We start from the raw sequence: 25554 nt of genomic DNA, 5'->3' as shown, positions 1-25554 counted from the left end.
ACTCCTTGAAATAAATGCACAAAACAAAAATGAAAAACAAACAAAGCAGCAAATAACAAACACGTGTCTGAAAAAAAAAGAGAAAAAAAGTGTCTACGTTTCCAGCACGGTATCTGACCTTATGCATGAAGACGAGCGCTCTTTCGAAGGCACTGTTGGCATCCTCATACACTGGGTCTGTGACGCAGCGACCCCGAATTTGCTTCCTCACTATCTTCAGGTAGTTGTACCACAGCTTGTAACTGACACACACATGTGCACAACACATTAAAGAACACACACACACACACACTTTACCAATAAGTATAGATTCTATAAATAAATCAACAGCCTAACAATGGGCTGTATATACATGCATTGTAACTGACACACATATACACAACGCATTAAAGAACACGCACAACATTTACCGATAAGTATCTGACAATAGGCAGTACATACATGCATCACAAAAAATCACGATCAGATCTGTCTAAAGAATTAAACGAGAAGATCTTCTTCTGCGTTCGTGGGCTACAACTCCACGTTTACTCGTGCATGTACCCGGGACCCTCAGATTGAAAGTCCGACACTGTAACAACTCGGCTGTTGTGCCCATCAGACTGAAGATACAATGGACTCAGCGGGCTGAGTGCCCAGTGCGTAGCAAGCCATTTGCACACATCATGCAACTCATAGTGGAGTGATGGCCTAGAGGTAACGCGTCCGCTTTGGAAGCGAGAGAATCTGAGTGCGCTGGTACGAATCACGGTTCAGCCGCCGATATTTTCTCCCCCTCCACTAGACCTTGAGTGGTGGCCTGGACGCTAGTCATTCGGATGAGACGATAAACCAAGGTCCCGTGTGCAGCATGCATTTAGCACACGTAAAAGAACCCACGGCAACAAAAGGGTTCTTCCTGGCAAAATTCTGTCAAAAAATCCACTTCGATAGGAAAAACAAATAAAACTACACGCAGGAAAAAATACAAAAAAAAAGGGTGGCGCTGTAGTGTAGCGACGCGCTCTCACTGGGGAGAGCAGCCCGAATTTCACACAGAGAAATCTGATGTGATAAAAAGAAATACAAATACAAATAGTAACACTAAAAGCTGTCAAGGTTGGACAAAGATAGAAAGACAAAAGGAGAACTCCAAAACTCAGATGATTCAATGCACTGGGCCATATGCCCATGTCATAGGGATGAGGAAATGTAAAAAAAATAATGTGCAGCAAAAAAAACAAACACCGAACTTAAAGTAAAATTGAATATCAGTACACATACAAACAAAAGTACATATTATGTAGCCATGTGTTATATAATAAACCAAGTGAGTCTATAATAAAGGGGATGGTTCAAAAGAATAACCAATGATTTACTGTATAAAAGGATAGAAACTGAAAAGATCCACCAGCAGGCCAGGAACATGAAGAGGCCAGTCACAATAGGGTTTTTCTATTACACCCGTCAAAATGAGAAGACAAATCAGATCAGTTCAGTTACTCAAGGAGGCACCACAGCCCTCGGACAAATCTATATATCAGGCATCAGAATACCCCAGAACCCAATCCTCTGAAGACGACATGGATCAAGGGGCTGCCCAGGCCCCAGTCAGGTAAAGGGGCGACATGTGCAAAACAGAACAAGCTGTTAAAGAATTTCATAATTTAGATAATAAGATTGTACTCCATAAAAAAAACTGAATCTGCGGCTGCCCAAGCCGAAATCTCGGTTAGTGGTCCCCGAATCCTCTGAAATCAGTGGATCCGTGGATCATTCTGATGCCTGATATATACGCTACACCACATCTGCTAAGCAGATGTCTGACTAGCAGCGCAACCCAACACGCTTTGAAAACAAAATAAAGTTATAAACACAAGTAAGTAAATCAAAAACGAAATAAAAATGAAATGTTGAAGAAAAAAGACAATAAAATCAAATCATAAATGATAAACAAGAATAGAATGAAAATAAGAAATCAGAAAACAGATACACACTGTTTCTGCTTTTGATGTTTAAGAAACAATAAACATAAAGACACTTTTTATTATTATTTTGTCTTACATTCAGAACATTTCTTTTTAGTTCTACATACTTCATTTTTCTATCTCTGAGTTAAAAAAAAAAAAAAAAAAAAAAAGAGAGAAAGGGAGAGAGAAAAAAAAAACACCAACACCTTTCATTGGACTCTTCAGATTTCATTTTTCAATAATTTCAAAATTTTGTGCAAAAAATCTATATTTTTTGTGTGATATACCTATCTGTCTGTCTATCTATATCTATCAGTGTGTGTGTGTGTGTGTGTGTGTGTGTGTGTGTGTGTGTAAGAACAAGCATACTGGGCCAGCATTAACATCCTACAGCTAATACTATTACTGGACCCATTTAAAATAATGCCACCAACGTTCAATACATAATCGCAACATATATAAATAACATTCTTGTGACTGCGTGACCTTCACCTGCCAGGAAGCTGTTTCAAGGCACGCTCATAGATGGTGTTGATGACCTCTTTAGGAGCTTCCTTCTTGAAGTCGATATACCGCAGCCAGCACTTGACGGAGTACGGATTTCTGAGAATGTCTTCCTCATAGGCTATATCTTCCTCTTCCTGAATACAAATTAAAGATTTTTTTTCTCTCCTTTATGTTCAACATAGTTATGCACAAATCTCAAAATGCAGCATGTAATTCAAAAACAAAACAAAAACAAACAAAACACAAAACTTTCTTCAGTCTCTGCAAACAAATATGATATATATATGGTGTGGGTGTGTGCTGATTATCTGGTTGTGGTTTTCCGCAACTTATCTCTATTCTTATCTTATCTGTCTATTATAATCAATGTGCCATATAGTAGGCTATGCTTATAATTATATTCAAAATAATGTTTCTTAATTCTTACTGTTTTTACATTAAGAATACCAGTTATTACCTGCAGTGTGTGGATGTATGTATGCAACGGTGTATGTGATATTTTTTACGTTTGTGTCTTCGTAATATTCATAAAAGCTGTTGTTAACTTTTACATTTATGTTCCCCATGTTGGTTACTTGTCTATGTTGTGATAATGCACCTGACCAAATTTCTCCAGTCGGAGATAATAAAGTTATTCTTATTCTTATTGCAACTTTAGCAGTAGAAAATCTGTGCAGAAAGCAGATAAACCAACTGCCTGCCAACCAATACCATTAACTGATTAAGATTACAATACTATTCAAAGTATAGGTACAACTTTTTAAGGAATAATATATTCAGTAAATGATACTCACTAAATCATCTTTAATTCTAAAACATGATTTATGGAAAAAAAAAAAAAAAATCAAACAGCATTAAAAAATGAAACAACGATGACAGCAAAAGAAAAAAATTCTTTCTGGAAGTTTTCTATGATAACGTTGTGAAACTTACATATCACATTCTGCTCAACACTAAATTTGGAATAGGATCTTCTTCTTCTTCTTCTTCGTTTGTGGGCTGCAACTCCCACGTTCACTTGTATGTACAAGAGTGGGCTTTTACGTGCATGACCGTTTTTACCCCGCCATGTAGGCAGCCATACTCCATTTTCAGGGGTGTGCATGCTGGGTATTTCCTTATTTCCATAACCCACCAGTGCTGACATGGATTACAGGATCTTTAACGTGCATATTTCATCTTCTGCTTGCATATACACACGAAGGGGGTTCAGGCACAAGCAGGTCTGCACATAATATTTTGACCTGGGAGATCGGAAAAAAATTCCACCCTTTACCCACCAGGCGCCGTGACCAAGATTTGAACCCAGGACCCTCAGATTGAAAGTCAACACTTAAACCACTCGGCTATTGTACCCGTCAAATAGAATAATATATAACATATATCATAACTATTGCAGTAACAGAAAATTATCATAATATTTGAAATCAGAGAAAATACCCCTAGGACATTTGTCTCAATAGTCTGTGAGTATAACATTGCATACATATGTTTGGATTTGTGTGTGTGTGTGTGTGTGTGTGTGTGTGTGTGTGTATGCGTGTGTGTGTGGTAAACATTCAAAATTTCAGTCCAATACGTTATATCCATGATGAACATGCGTATATGTAGCAGGATTTTTGTTTAATGTCCCCTCACATATATCAGTGATTGATGACATTTTCATTTGTTAGACGAGTATTAATGTATACATTTGAGTATTATCGTTTAGAAGATGAGGGGGAGGAGGATGAACGGTGAGTTGGGGGAAACCGGGTAAATGGGGGAGGTGGGAAATGTGCATATAACATGCATGCAAATGCACGTCTTATGTAAGATGTATGTATGTGCTCCGAGTGCATGCATGTGCCCAATGTGTCTGTGAGAGAGTGTGTGTGTTTAACTGTGTGTGAATGTGAGTGTCTGAGTGACTCAGGGACTGTGTATGCATGTGATTGAAATATTCAAAGCAAATGTGTTTTTTATCTAACATGTGTACAACTACAAGTGCGTGTGTCAGATGTGCATGCATGTGAATGGTGAATGCGCTGGTGCATGTGATGATATTCAGGTGTTTTGGGTAGATCTATGCAGTGACTGTGTTTGTATATGCTGTTTGTGCACCATAAGTGTATGTGTACATGTGTGTAGATGTATGTGTATGCATGTCTGTGAGTACATCATTAAGTATCCTTCTGTCTGATATAATTTAGAATGTCTTGGTTCATAACATATTTTGGCATTTTGCTAATGAGTCTGTAGAACTTTATTGAGTAAACTGGATATTTTTGTGTTTCAATAACCCTCCAAACTCGGACATTTTGGGATCTTAAAATGTGTGTGTGTGTGTGTGTGTGTGCGCGCGCGCGAGTGCATGTTTGTGTATGCATGAGAGAGAGACAGAGAGACAGAGAGAGAGAGAGAGAGTGAGAGAGAGCGAGAGCGGGAGAGAACGTTGTTTTGGAGGCATCTAATGATTTGTCATTCTTTGTTTCAAGAAGGAAGCAGTGTGGGCTGATCCAATACCACAGGATTACACACACATGACATACACACACACACACACACAGGGCGAGAGACGACGGGGAGTTTTGACAAACAGCGAGTTGAGACTAACACAATCTACAACGCTATTTCTAAGAATGGAAAATGACTAAAACAGTCTGTAATACAAAAAGATCTCACAAAAAATATGTCTGTAGCGTTATCCACTTGTGAAACTGGCATCTTTGTGTCGTGGTGTTGTCTTCCAGAGAAGCGTTCCGCATGCGTTTACCGGAAGAAGGTTTACCAAAACTGAGACAATGAAAAATAAGAATACATCGGAAGAGTGTTCGTGAGATGAGGCAGATGCCACTGATACGGTTTTATTGAGTCTAACTTTATAATTTAAAGATTTAAAAACCAACAAGTCTAAATAATTGAATGGGCCAACGTTTGAGTGAGATGGAATTCAAATGATATTTCTCATTCTGCTTTGATTCGAATCTGGTTTCTAAAGAACATCCGGCCTGACCCAAGTTGACAAACAAAACGGTTTCTGTCTTTTCCCTCCAAATCCAGTCAGGTAAGGTGATTTAATGTTTTCATTTACTGTTACTTCCGAGTCCTTTATCGATGTTGTCACATGATATACCTTTGGGGATTATACTGGTCAATGTGGTCTGTTGTCATTGTGTTTGGATAAGCATCTATGCTGTTCGTAGATAAAAGATAAAATCCCGACACATTCGTCCAGCCAACACGATCCATCAGCAATAGTGACATGTGTTTCTTGCTTGTTCAGTTAATGCATAAATCGGTCACTGATTGTACTGAATTAAATACAGAAATATACATGACATCCTGGTCCAGTCAACGAAATGTGAATGTCATATTACATTATACACTTGCACAATTTAGACAAGCAGACGTAGTCGTGGCCGAATCATAATAAATCATATTAGATTTAAAAAAAAAGAAAAAAGTATTTTCTTAACTACTCTCTAGTGTGAATGTTTAAGACTCAGCATGCTCTGGGTACTAATATCATTATAGTTACAGCAAATTCTCTAAGTGTATGGAAACATGTTTTGGCTTCTGCCATTCCGGTACCAACAATGAATGTTATCATAAAGACTCAAAGAGAAAGTCAGAGAACCTGTTTCACTGACTGCGCACAAATACACACACACACACACACACACAGAAATTGAGATTTCATATTACATATTGGAAAAAAAAAACAGTAAAAGGGGTCACACTTACAACTAATACACAGTAGTAGTGCTAATTTGGTGACTGTAGTGGAAGTAGGGATTTAGAAATAGTGACCATAATGATGTTTATTTCTGTCATAGTGTCAGGTTCTGAGGAGCAGCACTCTCTTATTCAGTATTGAAATTATTTCAAACAAAAAGCACCTTTCATCCTCAGCTAGTATAGTTCCCACCTTATCTTTCTTCAAACAACTGCAGTGATTACACTGTACACAACCTTGATAAAAAAAAAAAAACCCACAAAGAATATGTATCATTCCCATAGATATTCTATCTTGCCTCTAGTTCTACTGCCAAGCCCTACAATTGTAACAGACCACAATTGTAAGAGCAGGGGGGTGGGTGGGGGGATCTGAATGGGGGTATGTGTGCATGCACGGTTGTATGTCGGGTGTGGGTGGGGTGTACACATCTGTGAGTATGTGTTGTTAAAACATTTCTTGAGATATTGATGTTATTGATATTTGGTTAAATTGATTTATTAAATTCATTTTGTTTTAAAGTTGTATTCATAAAATTGGTTTTTCAAATTTGATTTTGTTTGTGTTGCTCAGTTGATATTAATTCAAATGATTATTGAAATGTTATGTCAGTACAACTAATGAACTATGATAGTAAGTTAATCTGGCAATAAATGGTAGTGTGTGTGTGTGTGTGTTTGTGTGTGTGTGTGTGTGCGTGTGTCGTGTGTGTGTGTGTGTGTGTGTGTGTGATATGTTTTTCTGCTGAGTGTTGTAACACCAACAGTTGTATTTTACAAGTATTTTTATATGATTAAAATGGAATATGAGAACATCAATGATTAAAGAGGGAAAAGTGTAAAATTTGAAATATATTCTTATAAGTTATATTTATTCTGTGTGTGTGTTGTGGTGTGTGTGTGTGTGTGTGTGTGTGTGTGTGTGTGTGTGTGTGTGACTATTTATCTATGAATCGATCTTATACATGTGTGTTAATGCTGATCTCACTTCTCAGTTTAATATACTGGTATGTTTTTGAATTGAAATTTGGGACATTTTCCAAGAAATCAATTTGAAGTCTTTGTAAGTCCTTGAAAGTCAAGGAAGAAGACCCTGGTATTTGAAATGTCTGAATTTTAGGTTGACAGGCCATCATGATTCAAAAGGTAAACTATTTTGATATTTATTTATATTTATTATTATTATTATTTATTTTTTTAAAAGAAAAAATGGAGAGACTGTCTCTGTTCATCCCTTCTTACGTTCTTTCCTTCTTTCTTCATTCCCAAGAACATTTTTATTGATGGGATTTTTATCTCCTATATCAGTATCTGATGATGTACATTTCTGTCTGAAGCACATTCTCTGTCGAACGCATGCACACACAGACACATGACATATGTATGTTCAACAGGAAACTTGTACATGAATCTGTTGGTCCAAACATTATTTACACACACACACACACACACACACACACACACACACACACACACTTCCTTTTCCATGGACTTAGCTTTTCAGTCATTTTTGTCTAAAAGTAAAACAAAGAGTGTGTACAGGCTCTGGATCTGCACATTTGATTCATGAAAATAATTCATATTTTATTTATCTTATTCATAACCAGGCGAAGATTGCCATGTACTTAGAAATGAGGCATTTTGAACAGTACCCTGTAGCCATTTTTTTCCCCACGAATTCTATATTACTACATAGTTTCAAAGAAAAGAGAGAGAGAAAAAAACCCTGTATCCAGCTTCATAACTTGCGATTTAGAGCTGCCTCCACTAGTTTCAGGCTCTTATTTTGAAGGTGAGTCAAGGCAGTGTGTGCATGTGCATATTAAACAATCCGTACACGCTTGTGTAGTGTGACAGATTTTAAGTAGTTTAATAATTCAGTAAGTGAATAAGTAATAAAAATACATAAAAATAAAATAAAAAGACAAAAATGATAATAAATAAACAAATAAGCAAATAAATGTAAAACATACAGCCTACACACACACACACACACACACACACACACACGCACACACATACACACACATGCACAGAGCTCTCCTGACATGTGTACACTTACACACTCGCGCATGCATACAAACATGCTCACAAACATGTACTGATGCAGACACGTGCGCGCTTGAGATCAACTTCCTTGACATTGAGTGAAAGTGCTTGCATCCATCTTTCCTAATATTGTCATAATTCATCTAGTTTCCTTACGAACTAAGTACAACAATGTTGAATTATCATTGAAAAAAGGTTACATGTGAATGTGAACTCAAGAAAATGTTTAAAGTAGAGCAGAAGCAGGTGATGTGTTCTGTACATAATTGTGGCAGGAGTGGAAAGACCCACCCAGGGCCCCTCAGGGTCTGGAAAAAAAATTGTGGAATTTTACTTTTTTAGATATGATAAACCTATCACCAGTGCCGTTCAGCAGTTTATTCCATTTTGGAAAAGAAACACAAGACTGAAGAATGAACAAACAAAAAGTGATGAAACTTTATCCACCAATCTCTTTCATCAACGGTGAAACAGTAACTGGCGGATTTAAAAAAAAAAAAAAAAAAAAAAAAAAATCAGTTTGGCTTTTTGTTTGGAATGGATAATTTTCAGTCTGGTCTAGATAGAAAAGGTCTGGAAGAAGTGTGGAATTTTGTTTAGTCAGATCTGTGGGGGCCGCGGAAAGAACTAACCCTTCTGTTGGGCAAAGTGGAAATGATGCTTTCTCCACTTCTGCGTTGGACAACCAGTTTTTGACTGCGTCAGTGAAAGGGTGACTGAGCAGTCATCTTTGACAGTGCTGTGCAGTGTAGGGCAGCCACACTTCCTCCCTCCCCTGTTCACTTTAACAGCTCCACCCCTCAGCCACCCCAACTTCTCAGAATGGAACTCCAGCAGAGTGCAGCATGTTCAGCGTGGACAAGATCAGTCCTACTTCAGATTCTCTTGTTGGACCTGGGTGACTGTTTCAGTTCTCATTATAATGAGTGAGTTACATCCTCATTTTCTGTAATGCTGCTGCTGACTTGTCATTGCTCTACTTGTAGATGGTCCTTTCAGTAGATGGTGGTTTCATCTATTACCTCTCTTTACTTTGCGTGGGCAAGTAGAATTTTGGGGGTAAAATAGAATTTTTTGGTACCACTTGTCCCCAAGACAAGAAAATTATCAGAATAAGAGAATTTCTAGCTGTTTGTGGTGACATTGATGTGTACTTCAGCCAGTGTACGGTGTGGAAGTTAAATGTAAGTGTGTATGAGTGTTACGTGTGAGAGAGTGTGTGTTTTGTCTGCATGTATGTCATGTGTGTGTGTTGTTTGTGCTTGCGTGCGTGTGTACGTGATGTCAATGAATGTCAGCTATATTCGCACAGTAGCAGGAGGGAATGAAACCATGGCTCCTGACGAGCAGAGCAGACCGTTTCTTGCCTGCTGGATGTGCTGTCTTTGATTTATAGACTATGGGTTTCTTTGTCACAGATAACGAGAGACAGACTTCATTTTTGCTGCTTTGCTTTGCTTTAATTTTCCAAAGTAGATGTGTCTTAAAAGTTATATATTTTTGTACCACGACCCCACTTTTCAGCTCCAGTTTGTCTGCATCTTTAAAAACGATCAGTAATGAGCGGGCTTTGTTTACTAATTCACGATATTTTGCAAGATGCATCTGAAAAGTTGCTTAAAACGTCAAACTTTTGGGTTTGCGGAAATGTACACTCTCTCAGACATTGACATATATGTGCAACTCACACACACACACACATGCTCACACACATGGACATGCTCACACACACGCACATGCTCACACACACGCACATGCTCACACACACACACTCAGTGCACACACACACACACACACACACACACACACACACACACACACACACACACACACACACACACACACACACACATATTCCTTGAAAGAGCACCAGCTTACAGAACTCGAACTCACGACAAAGTCTGCCCTACAAAAGTGAAAGAATCACAGAACACTGTACAACGATCTCTTTGACAAAAGGGACAGGGACAGAGCATCATAACATCTTTATTCCTTGTTAAATGGGGAGATGGATAAGGTATCTTGGCGGTATCGACGAACATCAGCCTAATCAGCAGAGCTCCCTGAAGAATCAATACATGAAATGGGAGCGCAGGCCGGACTGGAAGGAAGAAGCGAGCTAGTGTGCTGACGTGTATTTAAAAAGGGAAAGAAAAAAAAAAAGAAAAAAAATCCCTGGCAAGAATCAGGGGGCGTCTTTCCTGTGAAATGGTAATGCCACCTATGGGGGTCGGAAGACTTTGCAGGGAGATCATAAAAAAGGTGTTGACGCCATCAAGGGGTGCTGGAAGGTGCTTGGAGGAGCTCTCTTACTGGGCTTGCGCTCTTTCTATTATCTCTCTTTCTGTCTTGTCGGTCTTTTTCTGTCTTGTCTCTCTCTCTCTTTCTCTCTCTGGGAGTTGAGGATGAAACCCCACTTTCTGTTCCCTCCATGACCTGTTGTTGTAAACCGGGGTATGTATATATATATATGTTACCAGTCCAAATTTTTCTTTCTCGACGAACGTCAATTCTGTGGCCTGTTGTAGAGGGTGTGAATTATTTGTTTAAATGTTTCTTTCTCAGCAGAGGTCATGCGTCAGCCAAAGTACATGAGGATGTCGTTTGAATTAAAAATGTATGTCGAAAAAAGTCTTCCAAAGGTCTATTGAAAATGAAGGCATTGTCAGTGTATATTAAATATACATAACAGCAGAGAGAAGATTTGTAGATTTCATGAAAGAAATAAGTGAAATCGATAATAAAGTGGAAGATTAATAATGCTGATTGACAGTAACTTTTCCAGAGCATTGTCTTGGAAAAGTTTGATTTGTTTTGGATAATTTGTATATTTTTTGCATCTTCGCGTCAGTTTTTTTTGTTGTTTGTTTGTATCTTTGACTGATCAGCTTCAAAAGCTTTTTTGGATAAAACTTTTGTCCCTCCTGTCCATCTCTGTCTTTCAGTCTCTGTCTCTGTCTCCCTCCCTCCCTCTGTCTCCCTCCGTCTCCCTCTTTCTCACCTGATCCCTCCACCCCACTCCGCCCTCCTTGTCCTTATCTCTGTCTCCCCTGCCTCTCCTCTTTGTCTCTCTCATCCCCCCCCTCCCCCCCCCCAGCCCCCTGATCCCCATGAATTAGGATGGTTAGTAGAAGGAGAAGAGCTGAGGGGATTTTTTCTTCTTCTAATGCCAGGGAAATGATTGAAAAGGTGTGGGGTGAGGGAGAAGGGAGGTGAGGGGAGGGGAACGAGACATGAACAGACCGTTAATCAAGAGGAAACCTGCCACCTAGGGAGACGGTTTGTGGAGAGACAGGCAGTTAGTCTTGCAAACCATCTGGAATTTTCCTGCATGCAGGGGAAAAGGTACATCATTGCATGTATTGTCACGCCTTTGCATAATTTTTTTTGGTTTTATTGTGACCCATTCTTTTCCTCCTCTCCTTCCCTGCCTTACCATGCGCTTCCTTCCCCCTTTCCCCAAACACTTCTGAGCAGCTCCTCCACTCTGCTCACACATGATATATGGGCTTTCTGAGTTCTCCCCCCCCCTCCCCCCGCTCTCCCTCTCTCACATACTATAGTGGCAGTAAACTCGCACACGCACGCACACACGCATGCGCGCACGCACAGCCCTGAGCATTCTAGTTCTGTTCCTGGAGACATTGTATTGTAGTGTATGAATTACTCTTTTGTCACAACAGATTTCTCTTTGTGAAATTCGGGCTGCTTTCTACAGGGAGAGTGGGTTTGCTATGGTGAGAGTGCCACCTTCCTTCCCCCCCCCCCCCCCCCCCCGCCCCCTCCTCCCCAATCCCCCAACATGCAAGTGTACTTGTTTTACTATCAGAGTGGATTTTTCCACAGAATTTTGCCTTTGACAGCCCTTTTGTTGCAGTGGGTTCTTCTTTAATGTACGCTTAACTTGTGCATACTGCACACAGGACCTCAGTTTATCATCACATCTGAAATAACTAGCGTGCAGACCACCACTCAAGGTCCAGTGGAGGGGGAGAAAATACTTGCAGAGTCCAGGATTGTTGTTGTTGTTGCTGTTCTTGGGGAAATAGGTCGGGGGGGGGGGGGAGTGAGAGTAGGGGTGATGGGAAAGGAATGGAGGTGAATGACACTTGTAGAGAGTGGGTGTGGAGAAATAATGTCTGCATTTGTAAGGTCAGCCAGGTCTTTGACGTTTACCCTTTTCTTTTTCTTTTTTCTTAAAAGCCTCTTGCTCTGATTTTTTCTCTCTCATTTTTGTAATTCAGTTTATTTTTTCTATATCTCTTGTTACCATCTTCCTTTCTTTTTCTTTGTCCTGTCTTTCTTTTTCTATTTTTTACAAAAAACATAAGCTTTTATTGTTTTAAATGAGAAAACTGACAAGCAGAGATAATTTAATTTCCGTATTTGAATCTCTTTAACTGAAAATGGTGTCATTGCCTTGCATCAAAGAGAGATGCAAAGGTTAAAATCTTTGTTCCAATTTTCCTCTTTTTTTTCTGTCTTTCTTTTTTTATATTTTTGTATCAAATAAACTTACCAGAAAAAAGAAAAACAGGTAATTCAGCTTCTGTCGTTGATTTTGAAACTGGTCTTAAAAAGGTTGTCATTGGCCTTCATCAAAGAGTGATGCAGAGGTTAATACCTTTGGTGTGCAAACCATGCACTGATACACCTGTGCCCACAAACATACACATACATGTATACACACTCTCTCTCTGTATCTCAGTATATTGTACTGTAGTTTGTATTCATGTTCACATGCATGCACAGACACACACACACAGAGTGGGGATTAGATGTAACTTACTAGGGCAAGACACTCTCCACTATAATCAGATTCTAGGCCAGATAGTCTGGACAGATGTCGCCTCCTCAGCTGTTAATTCTGGTGGTCTTAGTCTGACATGACTATCACACATGATATATATATATATATATATATATATATATATATATATATATATATATATATATATATATATAATTGAGAGAGAGAGAGAAAGAGAGAGGGAGAGAGAGAGAGATGATAAATCCCAGCATAAATGTCTTAATTTTCCATGAAGTGGAAGAAGCATCAAAAAGCTGTCTTGGTTTAACTGAACTGCTTCTTCCACTTCTTTATGGAAAACAGATGTTTTTGGCTTTGATCTGTTATATTCTCTGTTAATATCAATAGCATATCATGCATTATCCAGTGAGCCCAACAGGCTTGTAGCATAGCGTCCAGTTATCATTCTTTGGATTTACTACCAAGAAAGAAAAAAAAAAAAGTTGGTGCGTGTATGTGTTGATTAATACCAGTATTAGTAGTTGTAATACTATAGTATTGTGTCTTTGTAACCCCCTTCAGGATGGGCCTAGGCCTAAACTGAATAAGCTGTTCGAGCACTACTCAAAGCCAGGATATAAGTTTTGTTTGTTATTTTTACTTTCCGAAGATGTAACCATTGTTTTTTTTTTTTATAATTGTTATTTGACTTTTGTTTGGTTTAAACATTTTTAATATCAAGAAATAAGGTGCAATACAGCGTTCAATTAATAAGACTTGAGCAACAACAAGCATGAGCTTATATCGTGCTCGTTCGTATGTAACAAGCAATACACAAACGTACTGGCGAAAATAAACACATTATTTGACAATGAAAAGAAGGTTGAAGTGCAAGACAAAACTAAACTAAACAAGAAAAAAAACAACAACAAAAACACACAAAAAAACAAACTACTATTACTGCAACTACCACTGACAACAACAATGAAAATATTAATGATAATACTAATACTAACATAGTAGCAACAATAATAACACACTGGAAAGTGAAAATCACCTACTTTTGTTTTGTTTGTGAGTGTATGAATGGCCTGTGTGTTTTGTGTGTGAGTGTGTGTGCGAGTGTGTGTGTGTGTGTGTGTAAACTCAGGTTACTGGCATCAGACACGTAAGAATTACTTTTTTTAGTTTGTTGCAAATGGATCATTCAATTATATGCAATCCTTGAAGGGAAACAGTTCCAATTTTGCAGATGAAATGGGGAAAAAAAAATCTTTTTGGGTTTTCTCCATTTTGATATTGTATACTTGTTGTGTTTTTCAGTGACTAAATTTGTTGATGCCAAGTGATCTTCTTGATGCCATTACGCGAGACTGGGGACACTTTGATTTCCACACAGGTAGGTCTGAAAGATATTCATCACTACTCTTTGAATGGTTTTGTTATACCTGTCTGAATTTGACATGGATTTAAAAAGAAAAAATCAAAAACATTGACTAACTGCAGCTGTACCATAAAAACAACCCCTTTCTCCACCCCCATCCCTCCAGCACACACACACACACACACACACACACACACACACATGTGCATACACAGACACACACACTCACAAACACACACACACACATGTCCCCCGCCTCCCCCCCACCACACACACACACAAACGTCCCCCACTTCCCACACAGACACGGCCACACACACACACACACACTCACTCTCTTTTACTCTCACTCTCTCTCACTCTCTCTCTCTCTCTCTCACTTAAATCATAGTATCAGTATGAATTTTAGTGACAATAATGATAATAAGAGCAAATACTAGACACTGCATTACACATGGTTGTGTGATTTGTATGTGATTTTCCCTTCAGTTAGGGGTTTAGGCCTGAATCTGAATGAAATGTTTTTTTCACATTTGCATTCTCACTCACGCACTCACTGAGCACAGTTTCAGAAATGGATTGGAATTATATGTTCTTTAGCACTTGCTCACCTATGAAATTCCTCATAAAGTTTGTGTATTCAAGATGAGTATAATATCCGTAATTCTACGGAGGGAAGATAATGAGATGAATCATTATTTTTTGAGGAGACATGAAGTGAATCAACCCTGTACCTTCCACTGGCACACATGTGCATGTTGTGCAGGCAAATGAAAAGAAACATCAAAAGATAGGAGATAGATAATTGCCTGTGATTATGCATCCTTGCATGGCATTCCTATTCTTTTATGCACTCGAGACCGAATCTGAGAGGAAGAAACATTGATGAAATATAATTGTTGTCGACACAGTAATCTGTGGAACCTTTGAACATTCATCACTCATAATGAAGTAGAATAAAACAGAAAGCAATTTGAAGTAATGTTTGGTGAGATTATGGATAATATATATTAAGCTTGAAAAGAGGGGTGGAAAGAGAGAAAGGAAGAGGGGACATATTAATCAAGAAAGAAAAGAAGAAATCGAGCAAAAAGAGAAACAGGTTGACCAAAAGAAAAATTGGTGTAATATAGAATAAGATCTATATACAGCTGTGTAAAACAGGTAGACAGACATCATTCATTCGTGACACATGGTTCAAGAATCATAGAGACTTTGTAAATTTTTGTATGAGGTGTGCGTGCGTGCATGTGTGTGTGGGGTTGGGGGTGCATGTATGCACAGGTGATTGATAGAGAGAGAGAGAGAGAGAGTCTGTGTGTGTGTGTGTGAGTGTACTGACACAGAGAAACCAGAGACAGAAAGCAAATGCTGACACAGACATGGTTATTATGGTTATTTATCTGCAATATTTCATTGCTGAAGATGATGTGAGTGTGGCGAGCAGGAGGTGAGGAAAGTCTTGCCACTGATAATTATGTTATGATAATTGATAGATAAATTATGTTAACCTTGTCAGTGAGATACAGTTTGAGCGACGCCAACCGTTGGCATTTCGTGGGTTTTTGTTGTTGAGATCCTTCACAGTTTGTTCCGATGTGATGCCAGCATCGAAACTGTTTCTGATCTGAGGAGTTTTGTTTTCAGTCAGCAAGGATTACTGCTCTGTTTTCATTTTGAGAGCTGCTGTGTATTTTAGCTACACACATGGTGTAGTGAAGGCTGTTGTTTAGCTGCACACAGGGTGAAGAAAAGGCTGCAGTTTAGCTACACACATGATGTACAGTAGTGACGGCTGTAGTTTAGCTACACACATGGTGCAGTGAAGGCTGTAGCTTAGCTACACTCACGGTGCAGCGACGGCTGTAGTTTAGTTACACACATGGTGCAGTGAAGGCTGTAGCTTAGCTACACTCACGGTGCAGCGACCGCTGTAGTTTAGTTACACACATGGTGCAGTGAAGGCTGTAGCTTAGCTACACTCACGGTGCAGCGACCGCTGTAGTTTAGCTACACACATGGTGCAGTGAAGGCTGTAGCTTAGCTACACTCACGGTGCAGCGACGGCTGTAGTTTAGTTACACACATGGTGCAGTGAAGGCTGTAGCTTAGCTACACACACGGTGTAGTGAAGGCTGTAGCTTAGCTACACACATGTTGTAGTGAAGGCTGTAGTTTAGCTACACATGTGGTGCAGTGAAGGCTGTAGCTTAGCTACACACATGGTGCAGTGAAGGCTGTAGCTTAGCTACACACATGGTGCAGTGAAGGCTGTAGCTTAGCTACACACACGGTGTAGTGAAGGCTGTAGCTTAGCTACACACATGTTGTAGTGAAGGCTGTAGTTTAGCTACACATGTGGTGCAGTGAAGGCTGTAGCCTAGTTACACACATGGTGCAGTGAAGGCTGTAGCCTAGTTACACACATGGTGCAGTGAAGGCTGCAGTTTAGCTACATATGTGGTGCAGTGAAGGTTATAGCTTAGCTACAGACATGGTGCAGTGAAGGCTGTAGTTTTGCTACACACATGGTGCAGTGAAGGCCATAGTTTTGCTACACACATGGTGCAGTGAAGACTGTAGTTTAGCTACACACATGGTGCAGTGAAGGCTATAGCTTAGCTACACACATGGTGCAGTGAAGGCCGTAGCTTAGCCACACACATGGTGCAGTGAAGGCCGTAGTTTTGCTACACACGCAGTGCAGTGAAGGCTGTAGCCTGGCTACACACACAGTTAAGTGAATGTGGGTTGGGGCACAGAGTCACACCGCCAGTCACAGTTGATGAAGCTGAACCAAAGCCAGTCGTGTGGGCAAACGTTTACACTTAACCCTCCTTCAGCAGACCAATCACTTTTTTTCTTTTTTTTTTCCAGCTGAATAGTTTGCCGCAGCAGGAGCGGATGTGACTGTTTACTCCAGGAGATGAACCATATATGCCAACTGAGGGTTTGAGTTTACAAAAAAAAAAAAAAAAAAAAAAAAAAAAAACCTCTGCAAAAAATGAAAACTCCATAGAAATTTCCAGAATGCTTAAGAGAAGAAAAAGGTGGGGGGAGGGGGGAATGCTTGGGGGAAGTTGGCATCTCTGCAAATTAAGCTTTCCCCATACATGTACCGACTGGACTGGGTTGTCTGTGATGAAATCATTACATCATTTTCTGAAAAATTGATTTTTTTTTTTTTATGTCTTTGTCAGTCATCATGCTGATTATTTTGAGGATGGGCGAAGTACGATTAAAAATTCATGCTATTTTGCGGATAGGTGAAGTACAGTTAAAAAAAAAAAAAAAGTTCACTTTTGTTTTTATCTTTTGAATTTGTGGCAGAGGGTAAGTCCATCTAGTCTAATCTGGGAACTGTTGTGTTACACTCAAGACAGCATCACACAGAATGCTGTGATGATTAATAGATCTTATTAATGAGAAATAAACAATGAGTAATTGACAGAGCCTGCCACAAGCTGTGAACAAAAACTGGAAAAAAACAACAAAACAAACACCGCCATAAACTTGCCTGTTGCCACATGGCATGATGCGGTTCATGAAAACAACCCCCATTCCCCCCCCCCCCACACACACACACCCACCCCCCACCCCCCTGACCCCACCCCACCCTTGTGTATTTTTGAATCTCCATTATTCAACCAGTCCTCTCAAGTTGGCATTGATGCAGCAGTCGGTGTGATGGAATATGGCAACAGGAAAGGGCAGCTTGCTTTTTGAGAGGAGGATGGGTTGGGAGTTGAGGGGAGGTTGCTGGGGGGAGGATGGGGGGAGCTGATGGGGTGGGGAGGAGGGGTGGGGGTGAAGGATGCATCTAGCTGGCCAGAAAGGGAAACGTTCCAGACTTGCTGTCCCACTTGTGCTTCAGTTGTTGTGTAAAGTGTTTATTTGAGAGTGTTGGCACGCTCAGTGCCGCCGCCGACTGCAGGTGCATTGGCATGTTAACGCTGAGCTGAGCTGAGCGGGCCTGGCAGTTGATGTCGTTATTAATAAGTTTTTGGCAGAGGAAGATTTGGATGTCTGAGCTGACAGACTGGTTCTCTGATGGAGGAGGCTTCAGTGAAGGTTGGTGGTTGATAAAAAGAGATTTTGTCGTTACCTTCCATGATGCATTTTTGAAGTCCCCTCGCCCCCCCTACTCCTCAGCTTGATGGTCACTTTGCTGTGAAGTGTTTTCTGTATCACTGGTGATGGGAATGTTCTATTAACCCTTTGAGCCCTGACCACCGGTTTACCGGTGGTGGGGAGGGATGGCATAATGCCTGGCCACCGGTTGAGCGGTGCGTAAACACTTGTGTCATGTTTTGCTATTGGTTGACTTATATTGAAGAGCCAATCGAAAAAACCGTAATATTCCCACGCCAGCGAACGCAGTACCAACATTGCCGCGCCCCCTCACTGTGTTTTGTGCATGTGCTTTGGATAAAAAAGATCGATTTCTACCATGAAGCGTGCAGAGTCTCAACCTGACACGCCTCCTTTGATCAGCTGATTCTGCATGCTCAGATTCATTTTCAACATCACTCTCTGTAGCAAAATCATCCGATTCGAATTCCACATCACTATCAAAGTAATCATTGTCATACTCTACTTCCGAGGCATATCAGTTACTTGCTGCATTGTGTACAGTTGTTTTCTCGCACGTTTTGTCCTTGATTTCTGCCCTGATGGGCCAGGTTGAGACTGCACACTTCAAGTGTTTACGCACCGCTCAACCGGTGGCTGGGCATTATGTCATTTTTCTCAGCCACCGGTAAAGCGGTGGTCAGGGCTCAAGGGTTTTAATACCAATTATTTGCAAATTTTGGCTCAGGAGCTCAGGCAGAAGGGTTAAAATTGCTCAGGAACTCAGTGCTCAAAGGGTTAATATATCTTTTAAGAGCCGCTGCAGCTCCTGCTCCTGTTTTGTTCGGAAATGATAAATAAGTGCAGACTGATTAGGCAAAAGCGTTTCCAGTTTTTCCAATCATTTTGACTTGCATTGATAGCTCTTGTGTCTCCCTTCTTGCTTTCTCTCTCTTTCTGTCTCCCATCCTCTCTCTCTCTTTCCATCGCTCTCTCTTTCTCTCTGTGTTGTCTCTTGTCTCCCTCACTGTGTCTCTGCCCTATTTTATGTATATAACATATAAATGTATATATCATCAGAAGTTATGATTTGTCATGTTCAAATAAAAGTCTGCCTGCTGACATAAACGAATGATGGACATTAAGTTGAATGATTGTTCAGCTGCTTTTCTTCATGAGGGGGATATGGTTTGAAACATGTATAACCCTGTCTGTGTCCATTCTCTCTTCAGTCTCTGTCTCTTTTGATCAATCTCTTTCTCCATCTCTCATTTTCTCATTTTCTCCCCCCCCCCCTCATCCCCCTGCCTGTCTCTCTCCATCCTTTGTTTCCTCTCTCCCTCCCCACCTGTTTCTTTGTCTTCAACCCCCCCCCCCCCCCCCCCCCCCCCACCTGCCCTTTTTCTCCTCCTTCCTTAATCCCACAGAAACTTTGGAGGTTCGCCGAGTGAGACAGAATTTTTGTTGTTGTTGAATATTGGATTTTTGCGATCGTAACTTTTGTCCTGTTATACAGTCCATCCACTTAATCAGACCTATTCAGTCATTTGGATGACATGATAAACTGAGGTCCTGTGTGCAGCATGCACTTAGCGCACGTAAAAGAACCCACGGCAACAAAAGGGTTGTCCTTGGCACAGTTCTGTAGAAAAATGCACTTTGATAGGAAAAACAAATAAAAATGCATGCAGGAAAAAAAAAAAGAAAGAAAAAAGGTGGCACTCTCAGTGTAGCGACGTGCTCTCCCTTGGGAGAGCAGCCCGAATTTCACATAGATAAATCTGTTGTGACAAGAAAGAGAAAGAGAAATACAATACAATACAATACAATACAATGAGAGAGAGCTGATAGTCTCAGAGACTTGGAGAGAGAGAGGATAGACTCAGAGAGAGAGGAGACAGAGAGAGAGAGAGAGTTACTCAGAGACAGAGTGCTGTCAAGGCCACATTTGCCTGGGGCTATTTGTCATGGAGCCACAGGCCCAGGTCATGGCCACAATTGTGTGAAAGTCATCGGAGAGTGGAGCCGCAGCCTAGTGGTAATAGCTCTGTCTTGGAAGCAAGTGTCCATGGGTTTGAATCCTGCTCGGACTAGGATTTTTACACACACACACACACACACACACACACACACCCACTCCCCCAACCTCCACTAGAGCTTGTTTGATGGTCTGTGTGCTAGTTTTTTACGTTAGGTTATGAACTGAGGTCCTGAGTGCAGAGCTTAGTACATGTGAAATAACCCATGGTAACAAAGGGGACATTCTTGGCTAAATTGTATAGAAACCGCTGCTTTTATAGAAAACCGTACATTTGCAGACATATAAAAGAATTAGAAAAAAAAGAAGAAAAAAAGGATGGGGTTGGCGCTTCTCTGCAGTCTACACACTCTCGCAGGGGAGAGAAGCCTGAGTGTCGTGCAGAGAAATGTGATGTGACTTAACTCTCTCCATACGAACGGCGAAAGAGACGACGTTAACAGCGTTTCATCCCAATTACCATCATCAAAATATTGCAAGCGGAACGCTCTTATACTGAAGAGGTGAATGTTGACAAAGAATACCACAGTTCTGACGACGGAAGCTAAAGGTTGGGTCATTGAGACACCCACTGGACATCCGAGGGGTCTGTGTAGAGGAGAAGAGAGGACTGGCCGTACTGAGTGAGTTAAAGTGCAACACAGGACAGTAGATAGAAGGACTCACAGAAGTGTTGAGAGCTGTGGGGTCCAGTCAAAGTGGGAATGACCTGGCCAGTCTTGCTGGTCACGGAGGGGTAGGGGTGGGTGGGTGGGGGGAAACGTGTTATGGGCCATCAGCCGTTATGGGCCATCAGGCGGATTGGCTTGGAGATATATATATATATATATAAAATTTTTATTACTTCTCCCTGTCTGTGGACATACTGAAATAGCTCACTTGTGGCCGTGGTGGACACATGTTGAGTGGTAAGCCATCACCCTGATTGGTGATCGTGACGGATGTCAATTTGGAGGATGTGTTCAGCTTTCAGGGATCTGTCTGTGACAGTGAGTGGGTGGGCCTCTGTGTGTGTGTGTGTGTGTGTGTGTGTGTGTGTGTGAGTGTATGTACCTGAATGTGCATGTACGCATGTGCGTGTGCATGTATGTGTCTTCATTGGGAAAGCCATCTGAGGAACCAGACGAAGCACCTTGTCCCCCTTTGAAGGTGAAATAACTAACCCAGACGCTCAAAAGTGTACACATGCATTGCACCACGCCATCAGATAGATTGGTCTCCATGTTTTTTGTTTGTTTTTGGTTGTTTTTTTGCCAGTGCTGGTCTTTGAAAGTTGGAAGGGTTTGCAGTTGTCGTCTAGCAGGCACATGTTTGGCATTGGGCCATCAGCCTGATTAGCCAAGGCCCTGACTTGGGGGAGGGGGGTGGGGTGGGGGGGGGGTTCTGGTGTTTAAAAATAAAAGTATTGTCCCCCTTTTTTTTTTTTTTAACTTCTGTGTGATAGAGCCATTCAGTGTAGAAATTGCCCAGTATTTCATTGTGTCTGTTTTGAAATTTTTTTTTCATTCTCAGGGTAAGTGATGCTGTATTCGGCAAATTAAGCTTCATGGTAGACATTAGGGTGGGGTTTATGCGAAATATTTGGATGCTGTCTTTGTCAGTTATTTGTTTCACACAGCTTGGTTTTGTTTTATTTCTTTCTTTTTTTTCTTTCTTTTTTTTTATACTTCACATTGTATTATTTCTCCTCACCTCACTTTTTTTTATTTTTTTTTTTTTTACAATGGGGTTTGCATTCTACCTATATGGTCTGTGTGTAAACTGTAATGAAAACTGCAAGCTCCCTTCCTCTCACACATACACATGCACATACACACACACACACGGACAGACACACAAACATACACAAATATACACACACACACACACACACACACACACACACACACACACACACCCTCCCCCATCCCCTCTCCCTCTCCCACCCTTATTATTGACCTGACTTCGTCTGACTGAACTCCAAATTGTGAAGCTTGATTAATGACTCACGTGCTCAGAGTGTTGTCTATTTTTATCCCGTGGATGTTCCCTTCATTTGCCCAGTAACCTCCTGGCTTTGACACTGTGCAGTGCAAAGATAAAGAGATGTTTTTACCAGCCAGTACACAGAGGGTGCGTTAACAGGAATAGACATTTTGTGTGAAAACAGTGGATCTAATGAGCTATGTGTAGACATTAAACCAGTCTTGAGTCTTGAAACACACACTCTCTCTCTCTCTCTCTCTCTCTCTCTCTAGATTCCTAGCGAAATTTATCGTCCTAGCTTGGGATTGTCAGAAAAAGAAATTAACTTTGGAAGCCTTATACTATTGTTATCGGAAAAAAAACAACCTTTTCCCTGATGCCAGTTCCACAGTTTATAATTCTGAATGACTTTGTAGAAAGTTGGATGGTCGAGCTTTTTTATTTTCCTTTTTAATCATAGCAATATGTTGTATTTTATGATTTTGTTGTTGTTTTTTGTTGTTGATTTTCTTTTTACTCTTAGCAATGTGTCAATTTCTCTGTACACCGTTGTTATTCTTTTGTTCATACATTGTCCCCCTTGCCAAAGGATAGTATTGTCAGTGGCAGTAAAATAATGTCCGTGTCCATGTCACTCTCTCTCTCTCTCTTTCTCTCTCTCTCTCTCTCTCTCTCTCTCTGGTGCAATCATTTTTTTTCTATGTCAGCCAATAGACTGATCTGCTTTCATTTTGTTTGAAGACTGTCTGCTCTGTCCCTTGGGAGAAATTGGTTGTTCTTTTGTAATACATGTAAGATCCTGCCAGTAGTATTTCTTATTGGTTCTTCCATGCTGTTACAGCCAGTGTAGTGTTGCAGCTTTTTTTTTTTTTTTTCAGTGAGGTTACTAAAGTTTTAACTCTCTCCATACGAATGGCGAAAGAGACGACGTTAATAGCGTTTCACCCCAATTACCATCATCAAAATATTGCAAGCGGAAGGCTCTTATACTGAAGAGGTGAATGTTGACAAAGAATACCACAATTCTGACGATGGAAGTAAAGGTTGGGTCATTCAGACACCCACTGGACATCTGAGGGATATGTGTAGAGGAGAAGAGAGGACTGGCCGTACTGAGTGAGTTAACGTCATTGTATTTTTCAATTCTCTGCTACCGTGACTCTCTCTTCGGAGTTTCCTACTCTCAAGATGTGTATATGTACACACACACACACACACACACACACACACACAGAGCCACTGTGAGTCAGTAGTTAAGTGGTGACTTGCATGTTGTTGCGTCGGCCAATGTAGCTTGGAAAAACCCATCGGAATGGAGACGATCAGTTGATCCGTTGTTTCTCTTGTGCTCCAGGATGAGACTGAGGGTTTACAGAAAGAACCCCTCGGTGCTGAAATGGGTAGGGAGGGGGGGGGGGGGGGGAGATCAAATACACTCGGAACAGACAAGCCAACAGAAGAGGGGGAGGGGGGGCGGTTGGGTGGGTGGGTGTCCAGTAATGATATTGTCAGCAGTGTGATGCCTGCAGAGGCGACATGTAATGAACTTGCCCAAATGACCTTCTGATGCCTGGGGGGGTGGGGGGTGGCTTGGAGGGGGAGGGAGGGAAGTGGGTGAGGACAGGGCCAGGATGAGAAAGGGAGACCGAGGGACTGACAGGCAGGCTCCATACTGGTGGGCTGCTGGCCCCCCGCACGCCATACTGATGATGGTGATGATGAGGAGGAGGAGGATGCCGTGGACTGGGGGGAGGGGACTTGCAGGATGGTGTAATTCTGTAGGGTCTCTGGGGACTGGGGGCCATTGGAGGCTTGATGGATGGGTGGCTCCCTTGAAAAGGTTTCTTGTTCTTCTTCTTCTTCTTCTTCCCCTGCTGCTGCAGAGAGACTGGCTGCTTTGATGGTGGATGTGGTTTTGCTGACCGGTTGACTTGTGTGTGTGTATTTGTTCTGTGTGTTTGTGTGTGTGTGTCATTGTTGCTGTTGGGGCTTTCAAACGTGTTGGAATAGTGGGTGTGGGATTGATTCATTCTCTCACGTAAAATGGACAGTGCAGAAAAGTGTTTGTCAGGTTTAAAACGTTATGCACCAAATGATGAACATCTTGCAACACTCGGAAGTGTGATCAATGTGTGTGATGTGTGTGTGTGTGTGTGTGTGTGTGTGTGTGTGTGTGCGTGTGTGTGCCTTGGGTGTTCAGCTTGGCACAGCGACTGTGTTTTAACTAACATCAGAATCAAAGTGTTTAAACTAACATCAGAGTAAAAGGAAAGGAAAAAAAAAACAAACCCAGCTGTCACAGTATAGAATAATAATACAAAATGGCATACACACACGCACTTGTGAGCACTATGTTCTTTTTTTTTTTTTTTTAAGTCACTTTCATGTCCACAAAATATAGCAGTCATCATCTAAGAGCTACGATTAAATTCTTGGATGACAAAATATTTGAGAAAAATGTTACTTGTAATTGCTCTAGGGCTTTTTCAGCACAGCATCTATTACTTGAGTTGACCAACCAATCCGTACGTGATATAACTTACAAGAAAGATAACTTACAAGAAAGAAAGAAAAAAGGGTGAGATATCAGCCGAAAGTACAGTGATACTCAAGATGTTTTATATGATTCTCACTAAACTCAGCACAGTGTTTTTTTTAATTATCAGCAGTGACATCTGTTGCTGAAGTCTAGTATGAATATTATTAAAATACCTTTGATTGGTAATAGGACCAATAATTAAAAGAAAAAAAAAGGAAAAAAGAAAAGAGTAATGTCTCCTCCACCCATGCCCCACCACTCCATTAGTTTCCATTTTATTCTTTCTCTCTCTGTCAACCTTCTCTCTCTGTCAGCCTCCTTACCAGTTCTCCATGCCCATTGTGTGCGTTCATGTGGGGGGTGGGGGTGGGGGGCGCACATGCTTGTGTGTGTGTGTGTTTGTGTGCCTGTATGCACACACGCTTGTTTGTGTGTGTGTGTGTGTGTGTGTGTGTGTGTGTGTGTGCTGAAATGAATGAAAGTACGCCTGTCCGAATCACTCTGTAGTGAGCAAGACCATAAACTCGTGAGAAGACTTCCACCCAGGGTACGACAGTGTTGGATTCCTACCAACAGACCCATCCA

The 25554-nt window shown here is 40.9% G+C and overlaps 2 protein-coding genes across 2 annotated transcripts in view; one reads left to right on the top strand and one right to left on the bottom strand.

Annotated features, from left to right (window-relative positions):
- The window catches only part of LOC143276028 (pre-mRNA-splicing factor SYF1-like), a 51812-nt gene extending 46588 nt beyond the window's left edge, over positions 1-5224 (bottom strand). Inside the window, exons 1-3 of the mRNA XM_076580413.1 lie at positions 5121-5224; positions 2442-2590; positions 119-242 (exon numbers count right to left, since the gene is read on the bottom strand). Of these exons, the coding sequence (XP_076436528.1) occupies positions 119-242; positions 2442-2590; positions 5121-5162 (315 nt within the window). The 5' untranslated portion in view covers positions 5163-5224. The remainder of the gene's footprint in view (positions 1-118; positions 243-2441; positions 2591-5120) is intronic.
- A 146-nt stretch (positions 5225-5370) lies between these two features.
- The window catches only part of LOC143275783 (G-protein-signaling modulator 2-like), a 112161-nt gene continuing 91977 nt past the window's right edge, over positions 5371-25554 (top strand). Inside the window, exons 1-2 of the mRNA XM_076580061.1 lie at positions 5371-5502; positions 14296-14371. Of these exons, the coding sequence (XP_076436176.1) occupies positions 14330-14371 (42 nt within the window). The 5' untranslated portion in view covers positions 5371-5502; positions 14296-14329. The remainder of the gene's footprint in view (positions 5503-14295; positions 14372-25554) is intronic.

Source organism: Babylonia areolata, chromosome 31 (assembly GCF_041734735.1).
Source record: "Babylonia areolata isolate BAREFJ2019XMU chromosome 31, ASM4173473v1, whole genome shotgun sequence".
Taxonomy (NCBI): domain Eukaryota; kingdom Metazoa; phylum Mollusca; class Gastropoda; order Neogastropoda; family Buccinidae; genus Babylonia; species Babylonia areolata.
Note: the sequence above shows the minus strand (reverse complement) of the source record. Positions and strands in the feature narration are given on the sequence as shown.